This window comes from Somniosus microcephalus, chromosome 10, assembly GCF_052327205.1.
Source record: "Somniosus microcephalus isolate GS21.2 chromosome 10, FLI_Smic_1.0, whole genome shotgun sequence".
Lineage (NCBI taxonomy): Eukaryota > Metazoa > Chordata > Chondrichthyes > Squaliformes > Somniosidae > Somniosus > Somniosus microcephalus.
Genome location: NC_140996.1, coordinates 2,013,314 through 2,026,392, shown reverse-complemented (window position 1 = coordinate 2,026,392; position 13,079 = coordinate 2,013,314). Strand labels below are relative to the sequence as shown.

The 13,079-nt window shown below is 42.3% G+C and overlaps 1 protein-coding gene across 1 annotated transcript in view; it reads left to right on the top strand.

Annotated features, from left to right (window-relative positions):
* The window catches only part of atp11a (ATPase phospholipid transporting 11A), a 302,919-nt gene that overhangs the window by 65,196 nt on the left and 224,644 nt on the right, over positions 1-13,079 (top strand). The window contains exon 2 of the mRNA XM_085999881.1: positions 5,245-5,367. Within this exon, the coding sequence (XP_085856007.1) occupies positions 5,245-5,367 (123 nt within the window). The remainder of the gene's footprint in view (positions 1-5,244; positions 5,368-13,079) is intronic.

Sequence of the window (13,079 nt, the reverse complement as noted above, 5' to 3'; positions counted from 1 at the left end):
TCATCAGACTCCTGCACTCACTGACACACTGAGGATGAGAGCAAAGTGATTAAATAAATTCTAACTAGATTAATGATAACTGAAATCTCTGGAGCTTGCTCCATCCTTGCACATTCTTCTTTCCATTATTCTTTTTATAGTTTCAGTGACGGGAAGTGATTGCACTGAGGGGCAGTGGAAAACGAGAGTGTATGAAGTGCTGCAGGTCTTTTCTATAATGAGACATTTCTGAAATAATTGCGATTTTGTAAGGATGCTGCTTATAAGACAGACACTGATTTTATTCTGGTATCTGTTTGATGTGAAGTAGTGCTTGGAAGCTCTCCTGCTCGCATTGCATCATTGGCCTGGGAAATGTAGTCTGTGTACATATCGGTTACATTTAATTAAGTGTAGAAAATGCTGAAATGCAGAGCAGGACAATTGGCATCTGTAAAGAGGAAAGGCAGGTTCACAGTTCAAATGTAAACTGTTCATGTTTAAAGTTGCTGTAAGTTCAAGGTCAGCTCTTTGCTAACATTCAAAAAGCAACAAGAAATCCTTTAAAAGGTAACTCACATTTTGAGACTTTTGCAGATTTTGGACTGGAAGGGACTGAGATTCATTTATAATTTATATTGTGTTGCTACAGCGATTAAATTCAGGCAACAAATATTAACTGCCAGCAACACATTTTATCTGGGGTTTAGATTAGGAACTTTAGCTGGAGTACCAGACAAAGTAGTTGATTGAAATCTGCACTCAGTGTTAGTTTGAGACAATGGAGTGGGTGGGGACGATGAACATGTTCCAGAGAGCATCGCCTCAATAATGTGGATTGGCTTCATATACTGAGTAAAGTAAGACCGACATGGCACCTGCTCCAGGAGGCGGAGGCTTCTTATTCAAGGTGCTATTTCTGACGTGTAAGTGCGGCAGAATGGATCCCGTGCCCACCCTTGCACCAAGTCGAGGCCCCCGTCCTGTGGCTGCTGCTGGTGCCGGTAAAGATGCAGCTCGAGCTAATCTGGAGTCCACTGGAGGCTTAAATGGGCCGAAACTCTTCAGTTCCCACTGGAGGTACCCTGACTTGGGGAGGTGATGGGTCCTCTCTGGGATTGATTACCTTCCTCTAGTGCAAGGTTAGGACTCCCCAACACACCACTTGATGTAGGGGTTTGGACAAATGATCTATCCAGACCATAATTTAGAGGTCTGATCCAAATGTGGTAGAACCCTGGCAGAGCCAGCATCTGTCTCCTGTTTTATTCCTTGGCCAATGGCCCAGGAATTTTGGGGCCAATGTGTTTTGGGGTGGAGCATAAGAACATAATACAATCAAGCAGTCAGCATAGTTTTACGAAAGGGAAATCATGTTTGACAAATTTACTAGAGTTCTTTGAGGATGTAATGAGCAGGGTGGATAATGGGGAACCAGTAGATGTGGTGTTTTTGGATTTCCAGAAGGCATTCGATAAGGTGCCACATAAAAGGTTACTGCACAAGATAAGAGCTCACGGGGTTGGGGGTAATAAAATAGCATGGATAGAAGATTGGCTAACAGAAAACAGAGAGTCGGGATAAATGGGTCATTTTCAGGTTGGCAAACTGTAACGAGTGGGGTGCCGCAGGAATCAGTGCTGGGGCCTCAACTATTTACAATCTATATTAATGATTGGATGAAGGGACCGAGTGTACTGTTGCCAAATTTGCTGATGATACAAAGATAGGTGGGAAAGCAAGTTGTGAGGAGGACACAAAGAAGTTGCAAAGGGATATAGACAGGTTAAGTGAGTGGGCAAAAATTTGGCAGATGGAGTATAATGTGGGAAAATGTGAGGTTATCTACTTTGGTAGGAAGAATAAAAAAGCAAATTATTATTTAAATGGGGAGAGATTACAAATGCTGTGGTACAGAGGGATCTGGGGGGTCCTCGTACATGAAACACAAAAAGTTAGCATGCAGGTACAGCAAGTAATTAGGAAGGCAAATTAAATGTTGGTCTTTATTGCAAAGGGAATGGAGTATAAAAGTAGGGAAGTCTTGCTACAACTGTACAGGGCATTGGTGAGACCACACCTGGAGAACTGTGTACAGTTTTGGTCTCCATATTAAAGGAGGGATATACTTGCATTGGAGGCAGTTCAGAGAAGGTTCACGAGGTTGATTCCGGAGATGAAGGGGTTGTCTTATGAAGAAAGGTTGAGCAGGTTGGGCCGATACTCATTGGAGTTTAGAAGAATGAGAGGTGATCTTATTGAAACATATAAGATTCTGCGGGGGCTTGACAGGGTAGATGCTAAGGGGATGTTTCCCCTCGTGGGGGAATCTAGAACTAGGGGCCATAGTTTCAGGATAAGGGGTCGCCCATTTAAAGCTGGAATGAGGAGGAATTTCTTCTCCGAGGGTCGTGAACCTTTGGAATTCTCTACCCCAGAGAGCTGTGGAGGCGGAGTCATTGAATATATTTTAGGCGGAGATAGACAGATTTTTGAGCTACAGGGGAGTCAAGGGTTATGGGGAGCGGGCGGGAAAGTGGAGTTAAGGCCAATGTCAGATCAGCCATGATCTTATTGAATGGCGGAGCAGGCTCGAGGGGCCGTGTGGCGGAGCGGGCTCGAGGGGCCGTGTGGCGGAGCAGCTCGAGGGGCCGTGTGGCGGAGCAGGCTCGAGGGGCCGTGTGGTGGAGCAGGCTCGAGGGGCCGTGTGGTGGAGTAGGCTCGAGGGGCTGTGTGGTGGAGCAGGCTCGAGGGGCTGAATGGCCTACTCTTGCTCCTATTTCTTATGTTTTCATGTCTGCCTACAGGAGTAATCACAGACACTGAACGCAAGAGAATATCTATTGCAGACCTGAAAGTTGTAACAGTATCATTTAAACCTTTTAAAGTCCCCAGGCAGTTTGCTTTGCAACAGGGTGCAGTTGCAGCACCTTGCATTTGTAAATTCCTCCCTAAAGTGAATCTGGGGAAACTTTGCATTTGAGTTATAATTGAGTTGAAGAGGTTTATAATGTTGTGAAGAATAGTAGTAAGCCTGAGGATTGGGAGAGTATTAGAAACCAGCAAAGGATGACTAAAACATTGATTAAAAGGGAGAAAATAGAATATGAGAGTAAACTAGCAAGAAATATAAAAACATATTGTAAGAGCTTCTACAAGTATGTAAAAAGGAAGAGAGTAGCAAAATTAAGCATTGGTCCCTTAGAGGCTGAGACAGGTGAAATTATTATGCGGAATAAGGAAATGGCAGAAATTTAAACAAATATTTTGTATCTGTCTTCACAGTAGAAGACACAAAAAGCATACCAAAAATGGTGGGGAACCAAGGGGCTAATGAGAGTGAGGAACTTAAAGTAATTAATATCAGTAGAGAAAAAATACTTGAGAAACTAATGGGAATAAAAGATGACATCCCCTGGACCTGATGGCCTACATCCTAGGGTTCTAAAAGAGGTGGCTGCAGTGATAGTGGATGCATTGGTTGTGATCCTCCAAAAATCCCTAGATTCTGGAACAGTCTCAGCAGTTTGGAAGTTTGCAAATGTAACCCCACTATTCAAGAAAGGAGGGAGAGAGAAAACAGGAAATTATGGGCCAGTTAGCCTAACCTCAGTCATTGGGGAAAATGCTGGAATACATTATTAAGAAAGTGGTAACAGGGCACTTAGAAAATCATAATATGATTAAGCAGAGTCAACATGGTTTTATGAATGGGAAATTGTGTTTAACAAATTTATTTGAGTTCTTTGAGGATGTAACTAGCAAGGTAGATAAAGGGGAACCAGTGGATGGAGTATATTTGGATTTCCAAAAGGCATTCGATAAGGTGCCCCGTAAAAGGTTGTTGTGCAAGATAAGGACTCATGGGGTTGGGGTAATATAATAGCATGGATGGAGGATTTGTTAATGGACAGAAAACAGAGAGTAGGAATAAACAGGTCATTTTCAGGTTGGCAGGCTGCAACTAGTGGGGTGCCACAAGGATCAGTGCGTGGGCCTCGGCTATTTACGATCTATATTGATGACTTAGCTGAAGTGACCAAGTGTAATCTATCCAAGTTTTGCTGATGATATAAAGCTAGGTGGGAAGGTAAGCTGTGAGGAAAACACAAAGAGCCTGCAAAGGGATATAGACAGGTTGAGTGAGTGAGCAATAAGGTGGCAGATGGAGTATAATGTGGGGAAATGTGTGGTTATTCACTTTGGTAAGAAGAATATGAAAAACAGAATATTTTTTAAATGGTGCAAAACTATTAAACGTTGATGTTCAGAGAGATTTAGGTGTCCTCGTACACGAATCACAGAGAGTTTGCATGCAGGTACAGCAAGCAATTAGGAAGGCAATGGCATGTTGGCGTTTATTGCAAGTGGGTTGGATTACAAGAGTAAGGAAGTCTTGCTACAATTGTACAGGGTTTTGGTGAGACCACACCTGGAGTACTGTGCACAGTTTTGGTCTCCTTATCTGAGGATATACTTGCCTTAGAGGTGATGCAACGAAGGTTCACTAGATTGATTCCTGGGATGAGAGGGTTGTCCTATGAGGAGAGATTCTGTAGAATGGGCCAATACTCTTGAGTTTAGAAGAATGAGAGGTGATCTCATTGAAACATATAAGATTCTGTGGGGGATTGACAGGGTAAATGCTGAGAGGTTGTTTCCCCTGGCTGGAGAGTCTAGAACTAGGGGGCATAGTCTCAGAATAAGGGGTCGGCCATTTAGGACTGAGATGAGGAGGAATGTCTTCACTCAGAGGGTGGTGAATCTTTGTAATTCTCTACCCCAGAGGGCTGTGGATTCTCAGACGTTGAGTATATTCAAGGCTGAGATCGATAGATTTTTGGATACTAGGGGAATCGAGGGATATGGGGATCGGGCAGGAAAGTGGAGTTGAGGTCGAAGATCAGCCATGATCTTATTAACTGGCGGAGCAGGCTCGAAGGGCTGTATGGCCTACTCCTGCTCCTAATTCTTATGTTCTTATTAATACATTTCCCATCAGTGTAAAGCTAAATCTGCTTTTTGTGGTATATCTGATCTATAAAATCTCTTCAGATTTCAGAATGAAGTGTCATGTGATTGATAAGCATGAAAGCTTTAAATTGCTTTTAAAGTAGCTAACTTTAAAACTCTCTCCAATCAATACTTTGTAACTTTAAAAGACTCTTAGTTGAGTACAGTAATTTGTTTCCAGCAATTCCTAATGTAGTCAGAAAATGAGTGTGTGTAGGGTGTTGCACAATAATTGTCTGTCTTTCTGTTTAGTGTGTTGGAGAAGAGAACTGGGTGGACAGTCGGACCATTTACATTGGACATCGTGAACCCCCTCCTGGCACAGACGCTTACATTCTGCAAAAATATCCTGATAACAGGATTGTGTCTTCAAAGGTAATGTTCTTGTTTTTCCATTCATTCATCAATTTAATATAAACATATAGGCCTGGCAGCAGGAACTGGGCACAATCTGTGCCACTGGAACAGGTAGTTCCAAGGCCCACCCCATATTGGGCCTCGAGCCTCGTTCACATACAGCCAGCGAGCCCCAGACACCTGCTGGGCCACCCAAGGAGGGCCGGAGATTGGGAGAGGGAGGGGGAAATGGTGGGGGGGGGGGGGGAGGGGGGAATAGATGGATGACTGGGTGTGATTGGGAGAGAAAGGGAGATGGGGAGGGGTGATCAGGCTCTGTCATTGGTTTTCTGCACCCCCGTTATCCACTGGTGTGTTGACTATGTCCGTGTGCTGATGTCTCAGGGATACTTGACTCTTCCTCTGGGGAAGCCATTGTGGCAAGTCATTGTCTGTAGTCGTTGTTATTTTCCTTTGGTCATCATCTTGTTCTAGCACTTCAACTTTTAACTCTACAGTCTCTGGTTTGAGCTGAAGTAATGGCAAAGAGAAGCTCGTAAGAATTTGTACCGCCCACAGAAAGTATGGAATCTGAATAATTTGCAACTTGAGGAGACGTCGAACATGCTAAAATAGTTTGCTGATCAAACTGCTGTAATTTCATGAATTCTGTGAGATTCCCTTTTTATAGCCTTAAGTTCCAGAGAGTAAGCAATTTGCGATTTAATCTTTTTGTTATCAATCAATATTCCGATGGCTCCTTTAGTTTGTAAGATCGATGGAAGCTAACTTTCGTAAAATATGTAACAAATATTGTATCCAAGGTATCAATAGGTAATCAATATTAGTCCTACAGTGTTGGACATATCTTTTCCCTTTTCTAATGTACGCAAATTAAAATTGGATTGGAATCTACTATTTACATCCAAGGTTTAGAAGATGCCTAAGTTAGCTCTCCTTTGGACCATCCCACATAACCCAGGCCAAATTATGTTAATCCTTACGCAGACCAACCCTGCCATAACCAGAACATAATACAACACTCCTCATAGACTCAACACAACTAATATTGTCACAAAGTTAAAGACTGAGGATAACAATAACTATTTGGTCATCAATGATTAATTTACATATTATTAATTATCATAGGCACAGACATAACTTGGGTGTATCACGATCAGTTTACAGACCTATGGCAATGTACATGGTTACAGTAGCCATGGTGTGGAGATGCCGGAGTTGGACTGGGGTGGACAAATGTAAGAAGTCACACAATACCAGGTTATAGTCCAATGGTTACAGTAGAGCAGTTAAGTTTACAGTTTGAATTCAACATGCCACGGACAAGATTCTAGTGTTCGGTGATTTCTCTGATGTGTGAACAGAACACATACAACCTCTTCTTTACTAGGTTGGCTGCTGTCTTAGGCAGATTTGCCTTCCTCTGGGATCCTCGACTTCTCCTCTGGCTCATCATTCTCCTTGGTCATTGCTTCCTTTTTTCCTATTGTTTTCTCCTTCTCACTCTAGTGGCCTTGTCTGATGTAATCTCTTGGTGTTACTTTACTGTTCCAGCTCAGACTCGGGCTCTTAACTGATAACCGTGATACATTTTTACAAGTTTTACTTCTGTTTGATTTTAAACCCTTAATACTTGCCAACTTTAACTCTTAACACTTCACTCTCTCTCTGCTTTGTGGAAAATTGCTTCAGATGTTGCTTTACACCATCATTTAGCCATTTGTCCTCTCCAGAAACCTTCTAACAACCTTCTTAAAACTTTCTACAACTTTGAAGAAGACCTTTATATAGACCTTCATTTTTACTAATCCCACTGAAGGGACAGCGCTATTGGTAATTAGCCAATCATGGTCTGATAACCTTGTTACAGCACTGAACTGGCAACCACAGATTCAGAATTTAAACTCTAGCTAGTTGTGAAATTGAATTCAATAAATCTGGTAATTTGTGGGCTAGTACCAGATAAAATGACCGTGAAAACTGCCTGATTGTTGTAAAAACACAACTAGTTCACTACCATCCTTCAGGGAAGGGAACCTGCTGTCTTTACCTGGCCTGGCCTACACGTGACTCCAGTCCCACACTCTGTGGTTGACCCTTAATGTCCCTTCATGTGTCTGAGCAAGCCACTCAGTTACTTAGGGAAATTAGGGATGGACAATGAATGCAGCCTCACCAGGTGTCGTCCATATCCTGAGAATGAATAAAACAAATCCAGAAGGTTCTTTCTCTCATGCCAGAAACTATGACTGCAGGATGTCCCTTAGCCTGATGGAGGACACCACCACATTAGGTGCTGCTCCTTCAGTCATGACAGGATATGGCGACCATGACCCCAGTTGCCGTCCAAAGCTCTTGCTAAGTCATTACTCTGTTTGCAAGCCCCATAATAGATCACTTGGTCTACTTGTTGTCCACAGCCTTGAGAAGTCTGGTTCAGGCCCCAGCTGAGTTGCCATCAGTCTCTCTTGGTGACCTTCTGATAGCCCTGGGATGTGGGAATCTTCAGTCTCAATTTCAGCTTGGCAGATTTGAAGGATTGACCCTTTGTTTTTCAGTGATTTGGAATGGGCAGCTACTTTCTTGGTAACCTCTAATTCCTTCTTTCTACCAAGCTACATTTTTAATTTTCCTGGAAACATTATTGGAGTATCCGGTTTATCAAGCCGGTCTGATGTCTCCCAGCAAACGATGCGGTCTCCTCTACATTGGGGAGACCAAACGCAGATTGGGTGACCGCTTTGTGGAACACCTCCATTCAATCCGTAAGGGTGACCCCGAGCTTCCGGTCGCCTGTCACTTTAATTCTCCGCTCCACTCCCACTCTGACCTCTCTGTCCTTGGCCTCTTGCACTGTTCCAATGAAGCTCAACGTAAGCTCGAGGAACAGCACCTCGTCTTTCGATTAGGCACTTTACAGCTTCTGGACTCAACATCAAGTTCAACAATTTCAGACCAGAACCTCGGCCCCTATCTTTTATTTCATTTTTTTTTTTCTCTCTCTCTCTCTCTCACATGGCAGCTGTCGGATCATTCTGCCATTGCCATTTACACTTCATCTAGAGTCATCTTTTGTTTCTTAACTTGTCCCATTACCTTCTCCTTTTGCCTTGCACCATCATCCCTTTTGTCTTTTAATCTCTCCGGCCTTCCATCCTATCACAGACCTTCCCTTTTGATCTTTCCTCCCCTCCCCCCTTTCCCTGCCCCTACACTTGCTTAAAAACCTGTTTCATCTCCAACTTTTTCCAGTTCTGACGAAGGGTCATCGACCTGAAAGGTTAACTCTGTTTCTCTCTCCACAGATGCTGTCTGACCACCTGAGTATTTCCAGCATTTTCTGTTTTTATTATAAACTATTCCTTGAAATAGATCCTTGTATACCAGGGCCAGGTTCTATAGCCGGGTCACTGAGTCTTCACAATCAGTGCCCTCTTTAACAAGTCATGCTTTTCATAATCTGACCTAAAGTTGCTCTCTATCTTTTGGCACCAGTATGAATGATGCTTGGTGCTTGCCATTCTTATAGGTGATGTGTCTGTCCCCGAGTATCACTCCATTATTCACATCCTTGTGATCTGTTGTAATCTTGCTCAGATAGGATATTCGTTAAACCCAGTTTAAATTGTGTGATTTTTCGGTTTCATTCACTAATAATAGAAACATGGAAAAATAGGAGCAGGAGTAGGCCATTCGGCCCTTTGAGCCTGCTCCGCCATTCAATATGATCATGGCTGATCCTCTATCTCAATACCATATTCCCGCTCTCTCCCCATACCCCTTGATGCCTTTTGTGTCTAGAAATCTATCTATCTCCTTCTTAAATATATTCAGTGACTTGACCTCCACAGCCTTCTGTGGTAGAGAATTCCACAGGTTCACCACCCTCTGAGTGAAGAAATTTCTCCTCATCTCAGTCCTAAATGTCCTACTCCATATCCTGAGACTGTGACCCCTCGTTCTAGACCCCCCCCCCCCCTCCAGCCAGGGGAAACAGCCTCTCTCTATCCAGTCTGTCTAGCCCTGTCAGAATTTTATATGTTTCAATGAGATCCCCTCTCATTCTTCTAAACTCTAGTGAATACAGGCCTAGTCGACCCAATCTGTCCTCATATGACAGTCCTGCCATCCCAGGAATCAGTCTGGTAAACCTTCGCTGCACTCCCTCTATGGCAAGTATATCCTTCCTTAGGTAAGGAGACCAAAACTGCACACAGTACTCCAGGTGTGGTCTCACCAAGGCCCTGTACAACTGTAGTAAGACATCCTTGCTCCTGTACTCAAATCCTCTTGCAATGAAGGCCAACATACCATTTGCCTTCCTAACTGCTTGCTGCACCTGCATGTTTGCTTTCAGTGACTGGTGTACAAGGACACCCAGGTCCCTTTGTACATCAGCATTTCCCAATCTAGCACCATTTAAATAATACTCTACCTTTCTGTTTTTCCTACCAGAGTGGATAACTCCACATTTATCCACGTTATACTGCATTTGCCACGTATTTGCCCACTTACTCAACATGTCTAAATCGCCTTGAAGCCTCTTTGCATCCTCATCACAACTCACAATCCCACCTAGTTTCGTGTCGTCAACATTTAGGAAATACTCTGCCTTTCTGTTTTTTCTACCAAAGTGGATAACTTCACATTTATCCACATTATATTCCATCTGCCATGTTCTCGCCCACTCACTGAGCCTGTCGAGATCCCCTTGAATCCTCTTCACGTCCTCTTCACAACTGACACTGCCACCTAGCTTTGTCTCATCAGCAAATTTGGAAATGTTACATTTAGTCCCCTCATCCAAATCATTGATATAGATTGTGAATAGCTGGGGCCCAAGCACTGATCCCTGCGGTACCCCACTTGTCACCGCCTGTCACCCCAAAAAAGACCCATTTATTCCTGCTCTCTGTTTCCTGTCTGTTAACCAATTTTCAATCCATGCCAGTATGTTACCCCCAATCCCATGTGCTTTAGTTTTGTACACTAACCTCTTATATGGGACTTTATCAAAGGCCTTCTGAAAATCCAAATACACCACATCCACTGGTTTTCCCTTATCTATTCTACCAGTTATATTCTCAAAAACTCTAGTCGGTTTGTCAAAAACGATTTCCCTTTCATAAATCTATGTTGACTTTGTCTAATCCCGTTGATATTTTCCAAGTGTCCTGTTATCACATCCTTTATAATAGACTCTAGCATTTTCTCTACGACTGATGTTAGGCTAAACGGTCTGTAGTTCCCTGATTTCTCTCTCTCTTTTAAATAGTGGGGTTACACTTGCCACCCTCCAATCTGCAGGAACTGCTCCATAATCTATAGAATTTTGGAAGATGACAACCAATGCATCCACTATTTCCATGGCTACCTCTTTTAGTACTCTGGGATGCAGATTATCAGGCCCTGGGTATTTATCAGCTTTCAGTCCCATTAATTTCTCCAGCACACTTTTTTTACTAATACAAATTTCCTTTAATTCCTCTTTCTCACTAGACCCTTGGTACCCTAGCATTTCTGGGAAGTTATTTATGTCCTCTTCCGTGAAGACAGAACCAAAGTATTTGTTTAATTGCTCTGCCATTTCCTTGTTCCCCATTATAAATTCTCCCGTTTCTGACTGTATGGGACCTACATTTGTCTTCACTAACCTTTTTCTTTTTACATACTTGTAGAAGCTTTTACAATCCGCTTTTATGTTCCTTGCAAGTTTACTCTCAAACTCTATTTTTCCCTCCTTAATCAATCTCTTGGTCCTTTTTTGCTGAACTCTAAACTGCTCCCAATCCTCAGGCTTGCTACTTTTTCTGGTATCTTTATATGACTCCTCTTTGGATCTAATACTATCCTTAATTTATTTTGTTAGCTATAGTTGGGCCGCTTTTCCTTTTGTGTTTTTGCACCAGAAAGGAATGTATAACTTGCAATTCATGCATTCGTTCCTTAAATGTTAGCCATTGTCTATCCACCGTCATGCCTTTTAATTAAATTCCCCAATCCATCATAGCCAACTCACTCCTCATACCATCGTAGATTCCTTTGTTTAGATTTAGGACCCTAGTTTCGGATTGGACTTCCTCACTTTCCATTTTAATGAAGAATTCTATCATGTTACAGTCACTCTTCCCTAAAGGACCCCGCACAACAAGCTTATTAATTAACTCCTTCTCATTGCACAATACCCAGTCTAGGATACCCTGTTCCCTAGTTGGCTCCTCAACGTACTGCTCTTTTATAAAAAAAAAAAAAAAAAAACATCTCGTGCACACTGCAGGAATTCATCCTCCACAGTATTATTGCTAATTTGGTTTGGCCAGTCTATATGTAGATTAAAGTCATTCATGATTACTGTAGTACCCTTGTTACATGCATCTCTAATTTCCTGTTTGATGCCATCCCCTACATTACCACTACTGTTTGGAGGCCTATAGACAACTCCCACCAATGTTTTCTGCACCTTGGTGCTTCTTAGCTCCACCCAGACTGATTCTACATCTTGATTATCTGAGCCAATATCCTCTCTCACTATTGCTCTTATTTCATTTTTTACTAACAACGCCACCCCATCTCCTTTTCCTTTTCACCTGTCCTTCCTAAATATCGAATATCCTTGGATATTCAGCTCCCAGCCTTGGTCACCCTGCAGCCATGTCTCCATAATTGCAATTATATCGTATCCGTTTATATCTATTTGTGCTGTTAATTTGTCTACCTTATTATGAATGCTTCATGCATTCAGATACAGTGCCTTTAGATTTGTCTTTTTAACATTTTTAGACATCTTGACATTTTTTTGTACTATGGCCCTATTTGTCTTATTACCATTTTTTTTTTTACCCGGACCCTGTTTATTAATGGTACAAATCAATCTCTTATTTGAATAAGACACCTTGTGTACCTGATTCTTCCTGTCCTGTGATTTGGAATGTCTTGCATAGTCCCATGTTTTACAGCTGAAATTAGGGATGGACAATACATAGGGCCATGCCAGCATCACCTGGGCAATTTCTGAGCCAATCTGCACCATTTCATCTTTTCGTTTTGAAATCGTTTTGATGGATGACTTTTCAGGTTTCTAATATGATTTTGTTATTAGCAAATGCTTCACTGGTTCCATTTTCCACATAGTTCAGCTTCATTGTTTCAGCTACGTACAAATTTGTGCTACTGTATTTAATATCAGATTTTGCTCACACAGCAACCTATCGCTGAGAGATTTATCTAGCAGTTGACAGGTTATTCTGTCTTTCGTTAGTGATTCTATTGGTTAGTGAGTCTATTGATTCTCTAAAGTCACACATCTTGGAGTGAGTTCTTAATTCAGTTGCAGACTTGGGGTCATGGTTTCTCACAATTTTATGCCTTTTGTAGTTCATTTTAAACACCTGGCGCACTGAGCCCTAACAGGAATATGTTGTTATGTCCTCAACTTGTTCTGCTCTCCTAGCAGTGACACAAATAATTTTTAAAAACGCTGTTTAAACCTTTCCTAAGTTATTGTAACATTTCCTGTCACCTGAAGGTTAACTGAAAGCAGCAGCTTCCAAATCGCTTGTTCTCCAGCTGCAGGAGGCTTTCTCTGAGTGAATTTACTTTCATTGTCCTTTTGTCTATCTGTCTCTGGGCAATTCTCTCTCTCTGTCTGTCTCCCTTTTGTTCTCTCTCTCACTCTGTCTCTTTCTGCCTCTCTGTCTGTGTCTCTTTGTCTCTCTCTCTCTCTTTCTTTC